Raw genomic sequence first — 23,472 nt, forward strand, 5'->3', positions numbered from 1 at the left:
ATTTCGCTTTCCTCCTGTATTGGGTGGCACATTAGCACAGTGATTAGCACCACTGCTTCACAGTACCAGGGGCCCGGGTTCAATTCTGGCTTGGGCCGCTGTCTGTGTGGAGTTTGCTCGTTCTCCCTGTGCTTGCTTATGTTTCCTCTGGGTGCTCCAGTTTCCTCCCACATTCAGAAAGATGTGCTGGTTCGGAGAATTGACCTGAACAGGTGCTAGATTGTGGCGACTAGGGGAATTTCATTTCATTGCAGTGTTAATGTAAGCCTTACTTGTGACTAATAAATAAACTTTACTTTGATGCTGCCATCCTCTGGAACTAATAAGAGAGGAGTGGTGGTAATTCCTGGCAGAATGCCAGTAAATTTTCTGATGCTGAATCCCCTTCCAGTGGAAGATTGCCGAGAGGCGAACACCTCTCCCTCTCCTCTGGCTCAACAGTGTCTCTTTTCTTTCAGATCTTTGACCAAGCTTCATCACTCTGTGTTTCATCCACCCACCTTATAAGAACTCTTTTAGTTTCTGATGCTATCCTTTGACGGTGGCACTTTCCAGCTTTTTGCTGGCCAGCCAATTTCCCACAAATGAATAAAAAAAATTCCATAACTTTAAATAAATTATACAATTGAGGGATGATTTTCCCAACCAAATGAGTGCTACCTTAATTGAGCCTCACCCATGTATTCTCCCCGCGTCTGCATGGGAGGGTTTCCTCCGGGTGCTTCAGTTTCCTCCAACAGTCCAAAGATGTGCAGGTTAGGTGGATTGGCCATGCTAAATTGTCACTTAGTGTCAGGGGACTAGCTGGAGTAAATGCATGGGTTAAGGGGATAGGGCCTGGGTGCAAGTATGGTCGGTACAGACTCAATAGGCTGAATGGCCTCCTTCTGCACTGTAGAGATTCTATGAGGAGTGGAAACATGGATATTGCTGGCCCATAGCCCAAGATTTTCGATCCACAATGGTGAACATCCCTGAATTTTCCAGAACCACCACCTGCTGGACAAGGCTATGTGGGCACAGCATGGACAACATTTGGTTGACGACATTCAAATGTCCTTCTGTCCCTGAACCCAGCAAGGGGTGCTTCAGGGGAAGCTACCACCCCGAGGTAGAGAGAAGACAATTTCATTTGCAGCTTTCAGGATCAATCCACAGATAGGGAGAGACAGAAAGATTGGACCCGCTCTCAGCACACTTTCCACATCTTATCCAGATATATTCCACATCCTTTGGTTTTGTGACTAACCAAAGAACAAAGAATAGGGTCTAAAGTTATGCGTGAAAACTCTGTTGAGAAGATGGATGAGCAACTTCTTAAGATAGAGTTAGACAGGGTTAAAGGAGAAGACGTCTAGAAACATAATATTTCATCCGCTGACTGGGGTAACATGACACTTGTATTCATTTCTTTGCTCGAAGGTGTGAAGGTAGAAGGCTGACTGAAATTGTAAATTATTAACAATCGTAAAATAAAGCAATTTGTTGATTTATATTTGGCAAGCACATTAATCAGTCTTCCTTTTGCAAGGTTGGAGAAGACTGCATATGAGGTTATAGCTTTCAGTTTTATGGAAGATACTTTGTTGACATGGTTTGTCTGTTGTGCAAGCATATGATTAGATACTGAGCAGTAAAGGGAGGCTCTTGAGCATCAGTGACGCAGAATAAAGTTACGGACAAAACTTACATTAATCCCAAGGGAATATCAGGAGTGCAAATGAAATTTGGAACAACCACCTTTGAGATGGGAAGCATTTTTCTGTATCTTGTTCAAGATTTCAAGAGATTCAAAGATTCAAGTCTTGGATTATCATAGAATTCCTGCAGTGCAGAAGGAGGGCATTCATAGCCCATTGAGCCTGCACTGACAACAATCCCACCCAGGCCCTATTCCTGTAACCCCATGCATTTACTCTTGTTAATCCCCTAACACTAAAAACAATTTACCATGGCCAATCAACCTAACCCACACATCTTTGGAGTGTGGGAGGAAATCTTGAGCTTTATGGAAAGTTAATAGTTGCTGCAGTTTAAAAAAGAAGCAAAAAGAGCAATTTTAACTCGAAGCAGGATTGCTGAATGGGAGGCCCAACGCAGGCAGTGTATCCAGAAGGAGAGGACAGAGTGAAACCTGGCTGGTTTTCACTGTCAGCCCTCACTTTAATATTTGACATCTGTCACCTACTTGCATGAAGCCAGCAGGAATGATGTCAAGGCTGGCAGGTGGGTGCAGGACAACTTCCTCAGTTAAAAGAATGGTGCCCAGCGTCAGCTAGGTTCTGGGGTTAGGGTTGCCCAAAAAATATGAGGAGAGAGAGAGAGAGAGAGAGAGAAAGGAAGGAGGAGGAAGAGGAGGCCAGCGGAGACTCAATAAAATTCTATCTGAACCTCGCAGATACACTGCTGTTCCATCTGCCTCTCAAGGGATCCTCCTGAAGCATACCTTGAACTCTCCTGACTGTTCTGCTGATTTCCCAGTCAGTTTGGCCAATGGTTTAAGCAGAGTAATGTCGCAGCACTGGTGACATCTACATATAGCAAGGGCTTCCATTGACTCAAAAGTTATAGCATCATAGAATTCTGCAGTTCAGAAGGAGACCATTTGGCCCATCGAGTATGCACCAGCCACAATCTCTCCCAGCCCTAACCCCAAAATCCGATGTATTTACCCTAGCTAGTCTCCCTGACACTAAGGGGCAATTTAGCATGGCCAATCCACCTAACCTGCACACCTTTGAACTGTGGGAGGCAACTGGAGAAAACCCACGCAGACGCAAGGAGGAGGTGCAGATTCTGCACACAGTGACCCAAAGCCGGAATTGAACCCTGATCTCAGGTGCTTGAGGCAGCAGTGCTAATCACTGTGCCACCGTGTTGCCCCAGGTTGATTGGTGATGCTAAATTCCCCCTAGTGTCCCAGGATATGTAGGTTTGAGAGATTAGTAGGGTAAATGTGTGAGGTTGTGGGGATCGTGCCTGGGTTGGATTGCTGTTGGTGCAAAATTGATGGGCTGAATGGCCTCCTTCTGCACTGTAACGGTTATATGAAAGTTGGCAAAGAGAAAATGGTGGTGGGTGGAAATGGAGCAAACTCAGGCCAGGATGTTGTTTTCATCTGATTGGAATCCTTGAATTTACAATGGTGGAGGGTTAAGTTTCTTCCCTAAATGTCTCTCAAGCAGCTTTTGTAATGAGGAGATGTAGCATATTTGCAATCAGAGACAATGGTGAGGTCATGAATATTGGTAAAGGATGAGGAAACTCATGGAAGTTGGTGACTATTGGTTGACATGATAAGAGACTGGAAAACAAAGGTTGAAATATATTCACTTTTCCACTGCCCTTGTTGGGGATGGATGTATTTGGTTATCTTCCGGCACATGATGGCGCACAAGGCAGACTTTCATCTGTTTCCATAACTAGTTTATCCCTGAACAGGTCACTAGCCTGTCACCTGAGGCTTATTGTTCGAGGGGCGCCATTCAGCATCAAGCATGGTTGACCAGCAGTCTCTCCCACTCTTACCAGTTGCCATTGGCACGTGTTGGAAGAGTTTTGCAGGTTGATACTCAACCTTTTGGCTATGTTATGAACACAGCTTCCTTGGCTAGGATTCATAGAATCATAGAACCATACAGGCGGGAAGGAGGCCATTCAGACCATCAAGTCTGCACTGAACACAATTCAACCCAGACCTATCCCCCTGACCCTCGCTAGTCCCCCTGACACGAAGGGGCAATTTAGCATCACCAATTCACTGAACCTGCACATCTTTGGACTGTGGGAGGAAACTGGAGCACCCGGAGGAAATCCACACAGACACAGGGACAATGTGCAAACTCCACACAGACAGTGACACAAGGCCGGGAATCGAACCTGGGTCCCTGGCAATGTGAGGCAGCAGTGCTAACCACTATGCCATCGTGCCACCCAAAACTCGAACCCAGAGCTTCTGACTCAAAGACACGGATACTGTCCGCTGCACCACAAGCTTGCCATTGGGGATAGATGATGAATTATCAAGTCATTCCTGAAATCATAAAAGGAAAAGAGACATCTAATTTTTGACTGTCCAATAATGAATCTATTCCTAAAATCAGTGGCATTCCCCAAGTCTCCTGTTTGATGCCTAGAGGTGAACTGCATTAACTATCTAAGCATACATCTCTGCTCATTCAAGGTTTACGTAAGGATATGTAATGATTAGAAATAAGCCACTGGCTCAAATCTTTATCAGCTTTAGAGCATTTGAAGCTGAAATTAAGTGGCCTGTAACAGTTCAAATGTCATGATGTGGAGGTGCCGGCGTTGGACTGGGGTAAACACGGTAAGAAGTCTCACAGCACCAGGTTAAAGTCCAACAAGTTTATCTGTAGCAAACGCCACTAGCTTTCAGAATGGCTGTTCCTTCGTCAGGTTGTTAGTGGCGTTTGCAACAAATAAGCCTGTTGGACTTTAACCTGGGTTGTGAGACTTCTTACAATTCAAATGTAACAGAGCTGGTTGGTTGAAACAATCCTGTGTTGGGAAGACTCAAATTTCTGTTTTCAACCAAATAAGGTCCACATGTGATTATTTTATTTTTCTTTTCTTCCAGTATCTTCAAGCAGGCATCAACCCCAGAGACGACATAGCAACAGAGGCCTATGAAGATGAACTAGACATGGGCAGATCAGGTTCATACTTAAACAGCAGTATCACCTCAGCATGGAGTGAGCACAGCCTCGATCCAGACGACATTCGGGTAAAAAAAGCAATTAACTTTTCCTGTTGCCAAGTTCAGCAATTAATTTTATTTCTTAATTGACTGTGAAAGAAAGATTTATTTCTCCCTGTAAACACCAAGCTATGCTCACACAAAAGCAAAATACTGTGTATGCTGCAAATCTAAAATATGAAAAAAGAACAGATGAAAGAACACAAGAACTAGGAGCAGGAGTAGACCATCTGGCCCCTCAAGCTTGCTTCGCCATTCAATAAGATCATGGCTGATCTTTTCATGGACTCAGCTCCACTTATCTGCCCACTCACCATAACCCTTAATTCCTTTACTGTTCAAAAATTTATCTTTGCCATAAAGACATTCAATGAGGTAGCCTTAACTGCTTCACTGGGCAGGGAATTGCACAGACTTACCACCCTTTGGGTAAAGAAGTTCCTTCTCAACTCAGTCCTAAATCTGTTCCTCTTTATTTTGAGGCTACACCCCCTAGTTCTAGTTTCACCCGCCAGTGGAAACAAGCCACCTATTTCTATCTTATCTACTCCCTTCATAATCTTATATGTTTCTATCAGATCTCCCCTCATTCTTCTGAATTCCAGTGAGTATGGGTTCCAGTCTATTCACTCTCTCTTCATAAGCGAACTCTCTCAACTCCAGAATCAACCTAGCAAATCTCCTCTGCATCCCCTCCAGTGCCAGTATATCCTTTCTCAAGTAAGGAGACCAAAACTCTACTCCAGGGTGCTGGAACTACTCAGCATCTTGCAGCATCAGGGAGGAGAGGGAAGGCCAAAATTCTTCCATCTCACCCACCACTCTCTCCATAAAAAACTTCCCCCACATATCTCCCTTAAACTTTCCCCCTCTCACCCTGAACCTTTGCCCCCTTGAATTGATGCTTTCATCCTGGGAAAAAAGCCTCTGATTATCCAGCCATTCTATAACTCTCATAATTTTATAGACCTCTATCAGGTCTCCCTTCAGCCTCCGTCTTTCCAGGGAAACCAATCCTAGTTTATTCAATGTTTCCTCACAGCCAACACCTTTGAGACCAGGCAACATCCTGGTGAAACAGCTTCTGCCTGAAGAAGAGCCATATTAGGTTCAAAACGTTAACGCTATTTCTCTCTCCACAGATGCTGCCAGACTTGCTGAGTTTTTCAAACATTCTCTTTTTTTTATTCCCAATTTCCAACATCTTCCATACTTGGCTTTTATTATCATGGATTTTATTGCTGAATTAACAATCTTTGTTTTCCTGGAAGCTGATGTATAACTTTGTGTTGATTATGTGTTACGTGATAAAAAGAGTCCGGTTGCAAATTATACTCGGATGTAAGCATTTACTGTTTTCTCCTTGCAGGATGAGCTGAAGAAACTGTACGCACAACTGGAGATCTATAAAAGGAAAAAGATGACAGCTAATAATCCACACCTGCAGAAGAAGAGGAGCTCGAAGAAGGGTTTGGGACGATCGATCATGAGGCGCATCACTGAAATCCCAGAGACAGTGAGTAGGCAGTGCAGCAAAGAGGACAAGGAACATTCAGAGTTTTCTATAGCCAGGAACAGCATCAGTATTGCTAGGAGGAACCCATTTGATCCCACTGGCTCGAGCGTGAAAACAAAAGAAGACTTTATGAAAAATAAAGCATTACTACTGCAAAAATCTCTCAGCAGCTATGACCACGTGAGAGATCAAGGTGAAGATTCCAACATTTCCACGACAGACAAAATGGAAGTTTCCAGCTTGGAGGCTGGACTCATAGATCCACCAAAGTTAGCCAAAAAGGTGCACGAGAGGGCAGACAGCATCTCTGCCGAATCCGTTCCTCTGGTATGCAAATCCGCGAGTGCACATAACTTAAGTCTAGACAAAAAACCCTTGCATCCAAGAACATACATGTTGCAGAAATCCCTCAGCGTCATTGCCAGTGCAAAGGAAAAGACTTTGGGAATGACCAGCAAAGCACAAAGCATGGACGAACATACCAAACATTATAAAGGACAGCAAAGAGGTAAAGATGCTAACAAAAGTCATCCCTCAGCAGAAAGCAATGACATGGAAGCACCCCAACCTAAAAACTCCTTGAGCCACACTTCGATTTCTGAGGAGGCAAGGAGAGCTCCAAAAGCTGGAATAATGAAGCAACATGTCAATAATCAATCTGTCATTAGCCCTGATACAGCAAACACTCGACTGAGTGATCCATTTGACAAAGCTGAGGTCTGTCCATGGGAGTTACAGGATCAGTCACCTACTCCTTCAGAATCTAGAGTTCAAAAACATGTATCTATTGCACCTGTGGAATCACAAAATATCCAACATTCGCATTCAAATGTGAAGGTTCAGAGCACCAACAAACACAAATCTGGGGAAAACATTGCTAAGCAAAAACAAGGAACACAAGGCAACCTTGAGAAATCAGAAGTGTGCCCGTGGGATTTCGAGGAGCCACCATCAGCCCTGCCGGAGGGTAAGAAAACTATGTCTCAGCAGCCTGAAACCATTCCCATTGTGAAAGATATGGATTCAAATAGTGTAGCCAAGGTGTCTGAGCTTCACCCTTGTGACCTCAAGGAAATGCCAAGCAAGGCATCGGAGAAAAGTCAGATCCTGAAAGGGGATGGGAATAAAGGAGAAAGGGGAGATGGAAAGGACAAGGAGACCATGCCAGTGACCCAAGTGTCAAGCAGTAACCTACAACAAGATTCTGTTAATAGAGCAAATGTTTGTCCTTGGGAGTTTGCACCATCAGAGTCAGCAGAGTCGGAGAAGAGTCCAGCTTCAGCTGCCTCAGCCTCTCTACTGAGCAGCATTCCCCAGAAAAAGTCAATGATAAAAGGGTTTGGGATATCCGTGAAAACCTTGGTATCTACCGGGAAAGGCAAGGAGGCAGAGAAAGCAAAAGAGAAAAAAGACGACAAGGCAAAAGTGAAGGGAAAGTACAAGGAAAAGGACATGAAGGATGAAAACCCAGTGGAGAAATCTAGTGCGGCGGAAAGCTGTCCTCGGGATGTTAAAATAACCCCTGGTTCTGCGACGGGAAAGAGCAAAAACATAAGCAACGATGGATCGGGAAAGGAAAGAGGTAAACGTGCCGAAGTATGTCCTTGGGATTCCGAGGAAAGCGGCCCCAGTCAACAGGTGATGGAAGGAAGCACAGCTGCAGCTAAGGACAGTAAAAATTCACACGGCGCTGATGAAGGTACATCAAAAATGGCCTCAATCTGTCCTTGGGATTTTGACGGTCAAACATCGGGAAAGGATGTGTGACAATAAATCTCTTCAATTTGCTCCGAAAGTGAAAGTTTTCATACCATGAAACTGAGAATTCCATATCAATAACATGTACTTTATTAAAAGAACAAATAGAAACAGTGAAAGCAGGATTCAAGTTAATTTGTATTACAGCCTTCATTTCCTCATTTTTCTTTCATCTGCATACAATTCTAACAAGGACATATTCTGTCAGGTGTACATGCATTCCGGAATGTTCTAGTATTTAGAAACACTTGTACGACAGAACCACTCTAATTTATGCAATGGTCATGTACTGTTACACCAACCTGAAGCACCTGTTCGAATGAATGGGGGCCATTTTCTTTCTGTTTATTAACCAGTAACCATGACAACAGTGGGCTATGACTTGGCTCACAAGCCATAAACTTTTTTGAAATACTATTGTATTCAGTGTGGTTTATATTGTGGACCTTTTGTTTTAACTGGTGTTTACAGATTCTTATGTACTCCCTGAGAATTATAGTTTGGTATCGATAGCTGTTGGAGATTTTTTGATATATGAAGCAGTAGGTTCCTGTGGTTTATTTTCTCTCCCGCCCACAAAGATTATCCCTCGTGCACATAGCCACTGTTTAATAGTGGAATCCGTGGTCCTACCTAGCTTAGTGAAATATAACCAGCTTCAGCTTACTTATTATTAGCTGATTCTTTCCCCACTCCCTGTCCCTGAATATGAAGATTTGCTGTATTACATGACAATCCTTGGTTTGCACTTCTTCAATCAACCTATTTGTGCAACTTTATTTAAAGGTGTTACAGCTCTAAACAATAACCCATTATCATAAATTTCAACTATCTTTAGCGTTTGCAGTGTGTAGCACCTAAAAGGATCAAATCTGTGACCTCATATATTTGCTTCTTTGTTCTGCATGCAAAATGGCTGGTAGGACTGACATCTTGCTAAACCTCTGACCTTTAGCATTTGGATTGTACTGAATTGTATTGTGAGTGAGGCTGTATCCTGTACACTGTATTCTGTGCTTGTTCTATCTACTGACAAGCTCTGGCATCCACCAGGGAGTATTTGATAGATCTCTTTTATGGTTTGTGGCAGCACGTAAATAAGGTACCTTATCGCAATAAAAATTACATTTATATTATACAAAACTTTACACGTGCTTCTTCATGATTTCGCAAGACAATGGGATGGGGCAACAACGCTGTCACGGGGCTTGAAATGTCACAATTGAAATACAACGATGGAAGCTGATCAAAGGGATCTTCATTGGTGTTTCGTCAAAGGATTAAATAAATCGTGTCACTGCAAAATCATCATAAAAGAACAGAACTCAGGAAAATATTTGCAATGTGACAATTGCTGTAACGGCACATTTTAAATTAAAAGTTAAAAATCATTACTTTGCAGCACCTTTCGAGAGGTTTTCAGCTGACAAGATATCCCCATTAGCATACTCAAAAGCTGATAGATTGTCCATTCATGGTGGCAACTTCCCATTTCATCAAAATTTATGCCGTGGTGGGCGATTCTGTGCTAAGTATTGCTCAGCGTGGCTCAGGAGTCCCACTCTGGCTTGGCAGTCTCTGCTGCATTCACTGCAGAGGCAGACAGTGGGCTGAGAAGGCACACACAGCTCTCTGGCCCCTGCTTTCTCTGAACTCTCATCTCGGCCAGCTGAGCTTTTTTATTTCTGTTCCCTTCTTCTAATCTCCTTCCAAATAGTCAGCCTCCAGAATTATAGTGACTGTCTCCCACTTGGCAGTATCGAGGTTCACCATCTTCATAGCTTGCTTGCGTGTGCCTTAATACTTGTGGTGCCGGCAATGAGTCATGGAACATTTGGCTTTTGATCATTCCCTCAGTCACAGCGAGGTTGCCTCCATTAAGTAAGCGGTCTCTGTGATGAGGGGAGGGCGGAAAGTCGGGGGGGGTGCAGTGGGGCAGGAAGGGGTGATGTATCAATTTGAAAAATATCTCCGAGGCCACAAAATCGCCCTTAATTGGGCCCTGAACCAACCAACTGGCTGCCAGTCTCTGTGAAGTGGGCACTTGACCGTGGGGAAAGTTACAGTAAGGGGAAGATACAGCAAAAGATTTCTGAAGTGGTTTCAACTGTTGGAATGGATGTGACAAAGCCAAGGGAATTGGGAAGGAATCAGAGGGCAGGATGCAGTGGTGGAAAGAACAGCCATTGGTTGAAAGTAGAGGTAGAGAACAATAAGTTAATGTAAGATCAGAGATGAGAAGGAGGAACAACCACAGATGAATTTGAAAAGTAGTGCAAGAATTTTGAGGCCCAATGACTGTTGCAGAGAGTCAGAGAAACTTGACAAGATGTTGGCAGCAGAGTTGTGTATCTTTGTGCGAGTGAGGATGTGGGTATAACATTCTGAAAGAACCACGGAACTTTTGAATTTTCATGCTACAGCATTATTCCAGTTCCCTACTGGAGACATAAAGAATGGAACCGCTTCACAATTCATAAATGGATCATGGACATTAACCATTGTTTCACCTGAGAATTGGGATAAAGGACTCCTTCTCTGATTGGTGAAATATGCCAAGTTGTGTTCCCCAAGAATTTTACTGGAGCCTCACCATCTATGTGAAAGACTTAGGTGAAGGAATAGAGAGTTATTTAGTCGAGTTGCTGATAACAGTGTTAGGAGTAAGCTGTGTACGAAGGGACCTAAACAGAATTTGTGAGGGAATTACAAAAAAGATTAGTACAGAATAAATGAGTGCCAAAATTAGAGCAGATGGAATTTAACGTAAGGCAGCTTGAGATCATTGCCTTTAGATTGGAGAAATGCAACCGAGAATATTTCTTATTGGTGAGAGGGTAAGGGATATCGGGGTACGTGTATACAACTCATGGAAAGCTGGTACAGGTGGAGAAAATCATCACAAAGGTGATTGGAATGTTGGCCTTTATCTCAGGCAGTTAGGAATTCAAAAGTGAGCATGTCATGCCTCAGTTGTGTGGAGATGCCAGTGTTGGACTGCGATGGGCACAATAAGAAGTCTCTCAACACCAGTTTAAAGTCCAACAGATTCATCCAACAGCTTTCGGAGTGCTGCTCCTTCATCAAGTGATTCCAAATAAACCTGTTGGGCTTTAAACTGGTGTTGAGAGACTTCTTACCGTGCCTCAATTGTACAGAGTCTTGCTCAGGGGCCCAACTGGACTACTAGATTTCACCACTCAATCTCAGAAAATATGATGAATTATTAATCAATTGCATTTCCATTCCAGCCTCAAATTTGTGAATTCAGGAAGGGGTGGAGAGGCCTGGCAGGTAAACCTGCTTGGGCCTCTGGTGGGGGAATTGAGCCAGATGGGGAAGAGGTGGAGACACTTCCTTCTTGGCTCCTTTCTAGATTGGGTGCCCCCTTCCCCAGGGTCTGCCCTACCTGGGTACCCCCTCACCATCAAATTCCTACATCTCTCCCATTTCCTCCCAAATCCATTGCATGGCACCCCATCCATTATCTACAAGAGGTTAATTCTGTCTTTGTCAACTTTGAAAATTATCTTGAAGTATTGAAATAAAAGTGTCTTCTATTCCATTGAATATCAGGTAGAGTCATAGAAGTTTACAGCATGGAAACAGGTCCCTTGGCCCAACTTGACCCATGCTGCCCCTTTTTTAACCCCTAAGCTAGTCCCAATTGCCCACATTTGGCCCAAACCCCTCTAGATCCAGCTTATCCATGTAACTAAGCGTTCTTTAAGAGTCAAAATATATGAGCTGAATTATTTCACGGACTTTTTCTGACAAAGTCATATTTCTAATGAAAAAACAGGGTGTGCTGAAAAACTTGTGTGAGTAATTGTGTCAGTTATTCCTATGGTGATAAAACATCAGATAATCAGTTACAGTACACCACATGGATACATTTCATTTTATGCGAAACGTAAGTCAAGAGATATTTTGCATCCCCTCAGCGGAGTATTAGGTTGATGCGATGGCACACTCTTGTCACGCTTCCAGCCAGGGATGTTTGCAAAGGCACCAGGCAGAGATGAAGAACATCCCTGAGGAAGGATTGGAGACGGAGGAGGTTGGCCAACCTGCCCATCACCACAGAATCACACAGCTAGCAGCCTAAACACAGATTCTTTCACTCTCAACAAAGGGTTAGAGTTTGCCTGCTCCTCATCCTGAATTTTAAATATGGCGGGAGGGAATTGCAGAAGAGTTTAAAGTCTGAAGAATACCTAGTTAAAATGAGAAGTCAGACAGTTTTTTTTCACACATAAACTGCAACAGTTTATTAAAGGGGGCTATTGAAGTTTAAATGGAAAAAAATACACCAGGATAAATGTTTGGAGGTGGAAATGATTGAGAGAATTAGAAATAGATCACGTGCTAATGTGATGTAGAAAGGAGTTGGGCAGTGATATAGGTGGAAGTTTAGAGACAAAATGTAGGCAACCAGAAAACCAAGTCCAATCAATAAACAATTTATTAATTAACACAAATGAAGGCACCTAGCCTAGTTCATGGTCATATAAACAGAAAAAGATTCAGGTTACCAAGGCAGGTTCTCACACAATCCATAGTCAAGTTCCAAAGTGACTATGGTCCTGGTCATGATCCACAAAACAAATTGTGCACAAACAGTTATTCCAATGCCTACCTCACTTTCACCCGAAGGTTTCCCTTCCTTTTACTATTGACTATCCAGTCAATCTAAGAGTTTGTAACTGAACTTCATCTCCAAGACTGATGTGGCAGTGCTTCCAGGTTGAAGGGCACCAATTCCTTCAGGGATTGCCAGTGGCCTCTTGTGTTAGACTTGGCTGCAATCAATAGTCAAGTTGAGTAAGGGACGGACATAATCTAGAAAATGACATTCACATTTGTCAAAAATGATCACCGACCTCTCTGTTCTAAATTTGTCCCAGAACAGCGTCCAAGCTTGTCCTATAGCTTTTCATATTTTTTTTAGAATCCCTGTGCAGAAGAAGCCATTTGACCCATCGAACCTGCATGGAAAACAATCTCACCCAGGCTCTAATCCCTTAACCCCACATATTTACCCTGCTAATCCCTTTGACACTAAAGAGCAATTTAGCATGGCAATCAATTTAACCTGCACATATTCCGACTGCGGGAAGAAACCGGAGCACCCAGTGGAAACCAATACAGACAGTGACCCGAAGCCAGAATTGAACCCAGGTCTTTGGCGCTGTGAGATAGCAGTGCTGACCACTGTGCCACCCAAATGTCTGCATGTCAGCCCTGCCACCTCCATCAGAGAGCTGAGGTGGAGACAGAGGCAGACTAGCGTCAAGGTGGCTAAACTAAACTGTCCACCTCTCTTCTCTGAGACATCAATCTAGTTCCAGCATGTAAAGCCCTCTAACCCTCATCCCAAGCCCCCATTTCCACTCACCCCCATTATCCCCCATGAGCGAATAACTCTTATACCCCCAGCCAATTCACCAATTATCCTCTGTGTACAAAATTCATGTGCTCTATATTAACATTGGGAAGTGTCTGAGGAACTCAGAATCCTGATAAAATGAGTGGATAACATTTGAAGTCCACTTTTTAAAAAATCCTCTTTGGAAGCAGATAGAAGTGTCAAAATAAATAAACTGTACTCGAAAATCAACTCCTCTTAATTGTTGAGTAAATCTGTCAAAACAATCAAGCTCATGTTCCGCTTGATATCTGTGAGAATGCCTCCTGCTGTGCAGATTACACAGTCTGGAGATCAATCAATCATTCATAATGATATTCCATTAAACAACTGTGTCAACAAAGTCTCTTGAGCTGAATATATTAAAACTTTTGAAGACAGACAGAAGCTCTGTCAATTGTTAGAGCTAATCCGAACTTCAAAAATGAAAAGGGTTCAGCCATCTGTCAAAATTTAAAACAATCAGTTGTCTGAGTTGAACTCTAAGATGAACATGAAATCAAAAGGGACATTCCGTGCAATTAAATCTGAATTTCAATTTGTGTGATGCACAGTAATGGGAGCTGATTCCCATGATCAGCTGATTCCCATGATCCTCCTGCCCTAATTTGTTTAGCAACTGCCAGGAGATTCAAGCAGCACCCGATTTGCGGGAGCTGCACTAGACTTCTGGCCTATGCACATCCCCCAGAGCCAGATTTCTGGCGGCATCAGCTCTGCGCTAAAAATAGCCGCGGAGCTGCATAATTCATGTAGAGATTTTCTTATAACTTAAATCCCATTAGCGGGCTCAGAACTGAAATCTCTGGACCCACTAGCATCTCTGCTCCCCCCTCCCTCACCCTCCACCCCTGACAGGAGCATTTCACTCCAGCAGGGTTTACATTAATTCCCCCACTTTCAGGGAGCTGGTGGCCCAACTCCGCTGGAGTGAAGGGGGCAATCGGGGCCCCCCCAGAGGGAGCAGAGCCTAATAGGGCCGAGGTCTGATGGGAGTATCAGTAGAGGTGGAGGGTCTCATTGTCATTCTGCACTTTGGGATCAAACAGGGGGAAGGAGGCCAGCGATTGGAACTAGTCATCGGGGTGCGGCTGGGGAGGGTGAGTTGGGGTTGCTGGAAGGGAGAGGATGCCAGTGGAGGGGGGAGGAGAGTGGGGCTATGATGGGAGTAGTGATCGAGGCGGGCTGGGAAGAGGGGGTCAGGGCTCGGTCTGGACATGCCTGGGGGGAGAGCAATTGGGCCATGAGGGTGTAGAGGGCTGGCATTGCGGGGGACAGGGGGTTGGCCAGCGATCAAGGTAGACAGGGGCCACTGTGCATGCGCCGATCATGGTGCTGACAGATCGTCTCATGTGTAGTGGCCCACTCAGCACTGTGCTGTCGGCCTCCTGGGTGAAGATATACCTGCTCCCAAATTCTAGTGCACTCTGCAATGAACAGAGTGTGGGAGATTCATTTCTGAACTCCTACTGAAAAAACATGATTTACTCCAGTTTTCATGCAAATTCAATGCTTAGACTTTTTTTTGGGAGAATCCTGGCCATAATTCGTCCAGTGAACAATGTATCTGAAGACTTTTGCAATGCTGTTTATTGCCATGATAGCTTGTCAGATGTCAGATATAACAATGTGGCATACACATGATTTAATGATCATTTATCCTTTTAAAACAAAACTCTATCATCAACCACTATTAGAATACAAACAACTTATGATATAGCAACTTATTGCGCCTTGTGAAGTTGAAAACATCCTTTGAACTTATCTTTCATAAAATCACTTACACCAAACTATGGTTCACTCATGGCTCATGTTCATGACACCTCTGCGTTGGTGGATCCACGTCAACAAGCAAAACTGTTCAAAATCCATAAAAATTGCGGAAGGCCTGAAGTACCAACTTTCAGAGGGACTTGCTTTGAGTGATTGCAGAGGATAGAAGCACTGTTGATACATGTCATTGGCAAGATGTAGAGAACTGAAGAGCTGTACTCACACTTGCTACTCTTCAGGATGTTTTCTATACTCAATTTAGTTTCTTTTTATTCGTTTGTGTACATGGGCGTCACTGGCTGGCCAGAATTTATTACCATCCCTAGTTGCTTGAGGACAATTCAGAGAGTCACCCACATTGCAATGGCTCTGGAGCCACATGTAGACCAGACTAAGTAAGGACAGCAGATTTCCTTCCCTAAAGGATATTAATGAAACAAATGGGTTTTTCTAACAATTAGCAATGGTTTCATGGTCATCAGTGGATTTTTACTTCCAGATACTTTTTATTGAATTTAAATTTCACCAGCTGCCATGGTGGGATTCGAACTGGGGTCACCAGAACATGAGTTGAATTTCTATATTAATAGTGTAGCGATAATACCACATGGACATCATCTCCCCTAATGGTGTTGTGGTTGAAGGTCCTGCATCTGATAATAGCAAAACACTGTAGACAAGAAGACCAGTTTTCTAAGAGGTACATTATTTATGTCAACAGGCCTCTGGATGGCATGCAGAAATTGAATTGGGGAAGTAGGTTGATTTCCTAGTTAGATTATTATGAAGCCCTTGAATTAAAATATTCCATGTCTGGTTTTGTCTGCATTTGATAAGTTTTGAACAGGTGTCAAAACATAGGATCCCTACAATGCAGAAGGAGACCATTCAGCCCATTAAGCCTGCACTGACCACAATCCCACCAAGGGCCTATTCCTATAACCCCACATATTTACCCTGCTAATTCCCTGACACTAGGGTCAATTTAGCATGGCCAATCAACCTAACCCACATATCTTTGGACTCTGGGAGGAAACCGGAGCATCTGGTGGAAACTCACGCAGACACGAGGAGAATGTAGATTGAAAATGTCCAACAAAATCAGACAAGAGTTAGCATTGAAGCCTATGTTTTTGTTAGTCAGGATTTCCTGACCCAACTAAAGTTAAAAAGAATGCAATCTTGAAATTCAACAAAATTGGACAATTACTGGAGTACAGAGTGAACCTAATTGCAGAGAGACATAACTTTCAAGATGACTAAGAGATTGGTCTCACTGTCAATAACCAGAGAAAGCAATGGCGGAGAGAATGTGTATCAGTATAGGTTGATCACCAGTTTGAAGGATGTGCACTCCAAAGATAAATTGCCTTTGTCCTTCAAAATGAGTATGTAAGCAGGCAAATCAACACAATGCCCTCTGAGCCGTTTGCTTCAAACAGGAAGACTTTTTGTTAAAGCTCTCAACTCTATCTGTGGATTTTAGGCTTCTTAAATAAAAAAATGTGTGACCTGAAATTCAAATGATTATTTTGAGCTTTAACTTCAGTAAGCCAAAGAAGCACAGCCCTCAATTAAATAGTACCATGGCATCCACCAATATTTACATTTGCAAACTTGAATGCCTACTATTGCACATTAAAGTGTCTTAGCAATAACATATGCTTGTTTTGGAATTACAGGAAAAGGAATATAATTTATCAAGCAGTACCAAGAAACATAAATCTTGAATTCATGGAACTATGGAATGATAAAAGCATAGAAACAGGCCATCTGGTACTTCATGGCAATGGTGGCTCTTTGAAAATGCTATCCAATTGATCCTATTCCCATGCCATTTTTCTGGCCACGAGGAGGTGCCAGACGACTGGAGAGCAGCCAGTGGAGTTCAGCTATTTTAGAATGGTTGTAGAGATAAGCCAGGGAACTACCAACCAGTGAGCCTCATGTCTGTGGCAAGGAAACTTTTGAAGACAATTCTGAAGGAGAATATCTTGTCTCTCTTGGAGAGACAAGGCTTGATCAGGGATAGTCAGCATGTCTTCGTCAGAAGGAGGTCATGCTTAGCAAATTCAATTGAAATTTTTTTAAGAAATGACCAGGTGTGTACATGAGAGTAGTGCAGCCAATGTAGTTTATATGGATTTCAGCAAAGCCACATGGGACCCTTACAAAAAAGGTAAATGCACATGTGATACAGGATAATTTGAAAAAGAGGATTTAAAATTGGCTCAATTGTTGAAGGTAGAGGGTGAAGATAGAATGCTGCTTCAGTGACTGGAAGTCAGTGTCCACTGGCATCCTGCAGGGATCTGTGCTAGGTCCCATGTTATTCATCATTTATATAAATGACATAGATGACTATGTGGGGGATAGAATTAGTACATTTACAGATGACACATAGATTGGCCAGGTGTCTAAGAGTGATGTTGAGTGTCTCGGACTATAAGAAGGCATAGACAGAATGGTCAAATGGACAGATAAGTGGCAGATGGAATTTAACCCTGAAAGGTATGAAGTGATACACTTTAGAAGGAGTAATTTGACAAGGAAGTATTTAATGATCTGGATGAGGGTATAGTTGGGTGGATTAGTAAATTTGCTGATGACACCAAAGTCGGAGGTGTGGTAGATAGTGAGGAAGGGTGTCATAGTTTGCAGGAAGACTTAGACAGGTTCCAGAGCTGGGCCGAGAGGTGGCGGATGGAGTTTAATGCGGAGAAGTGTGAGGTAATTCACTTTGGTAGGAATAACAGATGTGTCGAGTATAGGGCTAACGGGACGACTTTGAATAGTGTGGATGAGCAGAGGGATCTAGGTGTATGTGTACATAGATCCCTGAAAGTTGGGAATCAAGTAGATAAGGTTGTTAAGAAGGCATACGGTGTCTTGGCGTTTATTAGTAGGGGGATTGAATTTAGGAGTCGCAGCGTTATGTTGCAACTGTACACAACTCTGGTGCGGCCGCACTTGGAGTACTGTGTGCAGTTCTGGTCCCCACATTACAGGAAGGATGTGGAGGCTTTGGAGAGGGTGCAGAGGAGGTTTACCAGGATGTTGCCTGGTATGGAGGGGAGGTCCTATGAGGAGAGGCTGAGGGATCTGGGGTTGTTTTCGCTGGAAAGAAGGCGGCTAAGAGGGGATCTTATTGAAACATATAAGATGATTAGAGGTTTAGATAGGGTGGATAGTGATAGCCTTTTTCCTCTGATGGAGAAATCTAGCACGAGGGGGCATGGCTTTAAATTAAGGGGGGGTAGTTATAGGACGGATGTCAGGGGTAGGTTCTTTACCCAGAGGGTGGTGAGGGATTGGAATGCCCTGCCTGCTGCAGTTGTAAATGCGCCTAGTTTGGGGGCGTTTAAGAGATCCGTGGATAGGTTTATGGACGAAAAGGGATTGGTTTAGGTTAGTGGGTCATTGTTTTGTAACTGGTCGGCGCAACATCGTGGGCCGAAGGGCCTGTTCTGCGCTGTAATGTTCTATGTTCTATGTTAAGTATTTAATTAATGGTAAGACACTAGAAAGTTCTGTGGAACAAAGGGACCTTAGCGTGTTTGTCCACAGATCTCCAAAGGTGGAAGGACATGTTAGTAGGGCGGTGAAAAAGGCATATTGGACACGTGCTTTATCAATCAAGGCACAGATTACAAAAGCAGGGAAGTTTGTTGGAGTTGTATAGAAATTTGGTGAGGCCACAGCTAGAATACTGGGTGCAGTTCTGGTCACCACATAATGGGAAGGATGTGATTGCACTGGAGAGAGCGCGAAGGAGATTCACCGGTATGCTGTTTAGTATGGAGCATTTGCTTTATGAAGAGAGATTATATAGGCTTGGGTTGTTTTCATTAGAGTAGAGAAGACTGAGGGGTGATTTGATAGAGGTGTACAAGAATAAGAGGAGCATGGACAGAGTGAATAAGGAGCAGAAGTGGAAGTGAGTCTCCTCACATCCTTTAAAAAGTACGTGGATGAGCTATTGGCATGTTATAACATTCAAGGCTATGGATCAAGGGCTGGTAATTGGGATTAGGTGGGAGGTCAGGTGTTTAGTGCAACTCAATGGACTGAAGGGCCTCTTCTGCACTGTATGATTCTATGGTTTTCCATTGCCCTGCAAGTTTTCCCTTTCGGTGTTTATCCAACTCCTTTCCAAAAATTGTTTTCAAAGCTATTTCAAGGAGTGAATTAGAGATAATAACAACTCAAAGGCAATTGCTGTGATCTGCTGCCATGCATTTGCAAGGGATTGGTGAAACCCTTTGAAAAAGGAATATAAATGTATGTTTCCGACCATTAATGCCATTTCAAGGGTTTCCAAGGCTTCGCTATTGAATTTATGGCAAGATGTTTATGAAATGCTGGGCATGGTGTAATTCAAGGAATTAAAGCTGCATGTAAACTGGGTAACATGGCAATAATGGCTGGCTTCAGTTTCCGCATAGACTGGGTAATTATCACTAATTCTGTGGAAGATGAATTCCTGAAACTTTATTCATTGTGAGTTACTGAAGCAGTACACTGAAGAACCATCTCTGGATTGGGCTATATTTGATTCAGTATTATGTAATGAAAAACGGTTAATTAATAACCATGGCGTGAAGGAAACTTTAGGAAATAGTGGCCATAATATGATAGAATTTTACATTGCATTTGAAAGTGGCATAGTCCATTTGGAAACTCAGGTCTTCAATCTGAATGAAAGAAATTATGAAGGTTTGGGGGGGTGGTGGCACAATGGCTATGGTGTTTGATGGTAGGTACATAATGGCTAGTATTTAAAGAAGTATTACATGGTCTCCAACAACATAACTACAGCACAAAAACCCAACAGGAAAAGTGAATCAACTGTGGCTAATAAAAGAAGCTAAAGATTGTATTAGATCAAAGGAAGTGGCTTATAAGGTTACCAGAAAAGTAATCATAAAGATTCGGAGCAATTTAGAATGCGGCAAAGGAGGACCAAGAAACTGACAAAGAAAGGGCAAAGAGAATATAAGGTGGTGAGCAACATAAAGACAGACTGGAAAGATTTTTTGGGTATTTGAAAAAGAAAAGATTAACAAGAACAGATGTGGGACTATTATAGGTGGAGAGAAGTTATAATGGAGAATAGGAAAATATCAGAGAAACTATGTCTGGCTGAATGGAAGAAAATGCAGAAAGTCTTCCAGAAATACCAGGGAACCAAAGTTCTTGTTAAAATGAGGAACTGAAAGAATTTAATATTAATAAAGACATAGCACTCAAACAATTAGCTGGAGTGAAGGTTGATAAATCCCCTGGACCTGATGAGCTACATCCCAGGAGGTGATTTTAGAGTTAATGGATGCATTGGTGGTTATCTTTCAATGTTCTATAGATTCTGGCAAGGTTCCTGAGGCTGGAAAGTAGAAACTATAACCCCAATTTTTAAGGAAGGGAGAGGGGAAACAGAGAACAAAGGGCCTGCTAGTGTGACATCAGTATTAACGAAAACATTAGATTCTAGTACAAAGGATGTGATAACTAAATACTTGGAAAATAATGATACGACTGGGCAAAATCAACACTGATTAATAAATGGAAAATCATGTTTGACAAACCTGTTGGATTTTTTCCAGGATGTTACTTGCAGCACAGATAAAGGAGAACCAGTGGATGTGGTGTATTTGGATATTCAGAAGGCTTTAGATAAAGTCCCAGACAAGGAGTGGAATTTTACCGTCTGTCGCAGCAGAGGGCAGGGCCATATAATGCAGCAAGCCATTCAAAATTCCATCGAGTTGGGCAGGAACAGAAAATCCCATCAAGAGATCAGTTAACAAAATTAGAACACATAGGATTTGGGGTAATATACTGTTGTGGATTGAGAATTGGTTAACAGACATAAAACAGAGGATAAGAATAAATGAGCTAATCTCAGGATGACATGCTACAACTGATGGGGTGCTACAAGGCTCAATACTGGGGCCATAGTTGTTAATAATATATAAATGATTAGGATATGGGGACAAAATGTAATATTTCCAAATTTGTTGCTGACATAAAACTAGACGGAAATTTAAATTATGAGGAGAATGCACAGGCTTGAACAGGATTTGGGTAGGCTAAGTGAATGGTCAAGAGTGTGACTGAAGGAATATAATGTAAATAAGCATGAAGTTATTCACTTTGGCAGATAAAACAAAAAGGCAGAGAATTTCTTAAATGGGGAGAGGTTAGGGAGTGTTGATGTCCTTGTTAATGAATCACTAAAAGCTAGCATGCATGTGCAGCAAGCAATTAGGAAGGAAAAAGGTATGTTGGCCTTTATCACAAAGGAATTTGAGTACAGGAGTACCAATGTCATGTTGCAATTGTATACAGCATTGATGATCGACCTGGCACACTATGTACAATTTTGGTCTCCTTATCTAAGTAAGGATACACTTGATATAGAGGGAGTGGTATGAATGTTCATCAGAGTAATCCCTGGGATGGCAGGATTGTCTTATGAGGAAAAATTGAAAGTGGGCCTATATTCTCTAGAGTTTTGAAGAATGAGAAGTGAGCTCACTCAAATTTACAAAATTCTTTCAGACTCTGACAGGATTGATGCAGAATGGATGTTTCCCCTGGGAACCTGATGAAGGAACTTCCAGTTCTGAAAGCTAATGGCGTTTGCTACAAATAAACCTATCATAAAATCATTGAATCCTATAGTGCAGAAAGAGGCCCTTCGGCCCAACAACTCTGCACTGAACACAATCCCACCCAGGCCCTACCCCCCTATCCCTTCATATTATACCCATTAATCCCACTAACCTACACATCCTTGGACACTAAGGGGCAATTTCTTAGCATGGCCAATCAACATAACCCCCACATCTTTGGACTGTTGGAGGAAACCGGAGTACCTGGAGAAAACCCACGCAGACACAAGGAGAATGTGCAAGCTCCACACAGACAGTAACTCGAGCTGGGAATTGACGCAGGATCCTGGAACGGTGCAGCAGCAGGGCTAACCACTGTGCTGCCCTGTCAGACTTTAAGATGGTGTTGTGAGACTTCTTACGGTGAGTCTAGAACCAAGCAACACAGTGTCAGAATAAGGAGCAGGCCACTTAAGACTGCGGATGAACTTCTTCACTCAGAGATGTGAACCTTTGGAATTCTCCGCCTCAGAGTCTGTGGAAGCTCAATCACTGAACATATTCAAACTAGATATCGATATACTTTTGGACATTAATGATATCATGGGATTATGGGGATAGTGCAGAAAAGTGGCATTAAGGTAAATGATCAGCAATGAACTAATTGAATGGTGTAGCAGGCTCAATGGGCTGACTGGACTCCTACTGCTCCTACTTTCCAATGTTCCCATGAAAACCTTACTAAAATTCAGGGCTGTGAAATTCACTGGCCTTTGAGGATACAAACAACTGAAACTTCCTCCGACAAGAAGTCAATGCCTTAAGAGGGGCTGGAGAGACGGGAAAGATGAGGAGAAGGGGAATTTGGTGGACAGTGATTGGGAATGGAAACAATAATAAACATAATACTTTTGGGGTGGCACAGTGGTTAGCATTGTTGCCTCACAGCGCCAGGGACTCAGGTTCGATTCGTGACTTTGGTCACTGCTTGTGCGGAGTTTGTACATTCTCCCTGTGTCTCCATGGGCTACCTCCGGGTGCTCCAGTTTCCTCCTACAGTCCAAAAGATGTATTGGTTAGCTGATTGGCCAGACTAAATTCTCCTTCAGTGTACCTGAACAGGGGCCACAGTGTGGCGACAAAGGGGTTTTCACAGTAACTTCTTGGCGTGTTAATTTAAGCCTACTTATGACACTAATAATTAAACAAACAAACTAACTGTTCAGAATTATATTGTCCAAATTTTCATCTGGGAAAGAGGTCTTCAGAGTTTCCAAATAGCTAATAGGTGAAGATAATAAAAGAATTTGTATCTATGAAGCACCTTTCAGACATTCCAAGGTATTTTGCAATCAATAACTAATGAATATATTATCGCAAATCTGCACCCACATTGTCTTCAACCCAATAACTTCTATCACATGGATACAGATATGCTGACCTAAAACAAACCTAACAGAAATAAAAATTAAGAATCCTCCACTGCTGTCATGTTTTATTCAGTAAAGCCCATAACAGTCTATTTAAAATGTCAGAGAATCACTTAATGCCGAAGAATGAAGTGCTATCAGGCTAAATGTCTTGTCAGATGCTATATGCAAAATCAGGCAATGGAGATGACAATTTATAAACCTTTTTCCCTTGAGTTACACAACAATGACTC

At 42.7% G+C, this 23,472-nt stretch overlaps 1 protein-coding gene across 1 annotated transcript in view; it reads left to right on the forward strand.

Annotated features, from left to right (window-relative positions):
* Positions 1–9,105, forward strand: part of gpr158a (G protein-coupled receptor 158a) — a 454,718-nt gene extending 445,613 nt beyond the window's left edge. Inside the window, exons 10-11 of the mRNA XM_080211391.1 lie at positions 4,601–4,747; positions 6,090–9,105. Of these exons, the coding sequence (XP_080067517.1) occupies positions 4,601–4,747; positions 6,090–8,003 (2,061 nt within the window). The 3' untranslated portion in view covers positions 8,004–9,105. The remainder of the gene's footprint in view (positions 1–4,600; positions 4,748–6,089) is intronic.
* The last annotated feature ends 14,367 nt before the right edge of the window (positions 9,106–23,472 follow it).

Source organism: Carcharhinus amblyrhynchos, chromosome 2 (genome assembly GCF_965287045.1).
Source record: "Carcharhinus amblyrhynchos chromosome 2, sCarAmb.v2.hapA, whole genome shotgun sequence".
Lineage (NCBI taxonomy): Eukaryota > Metazoa > Chordata > Chondrichthyes > Carcharhiniformes > Carcharhinidae > Carcharhinus > Carcharhinus amblyrhynchos.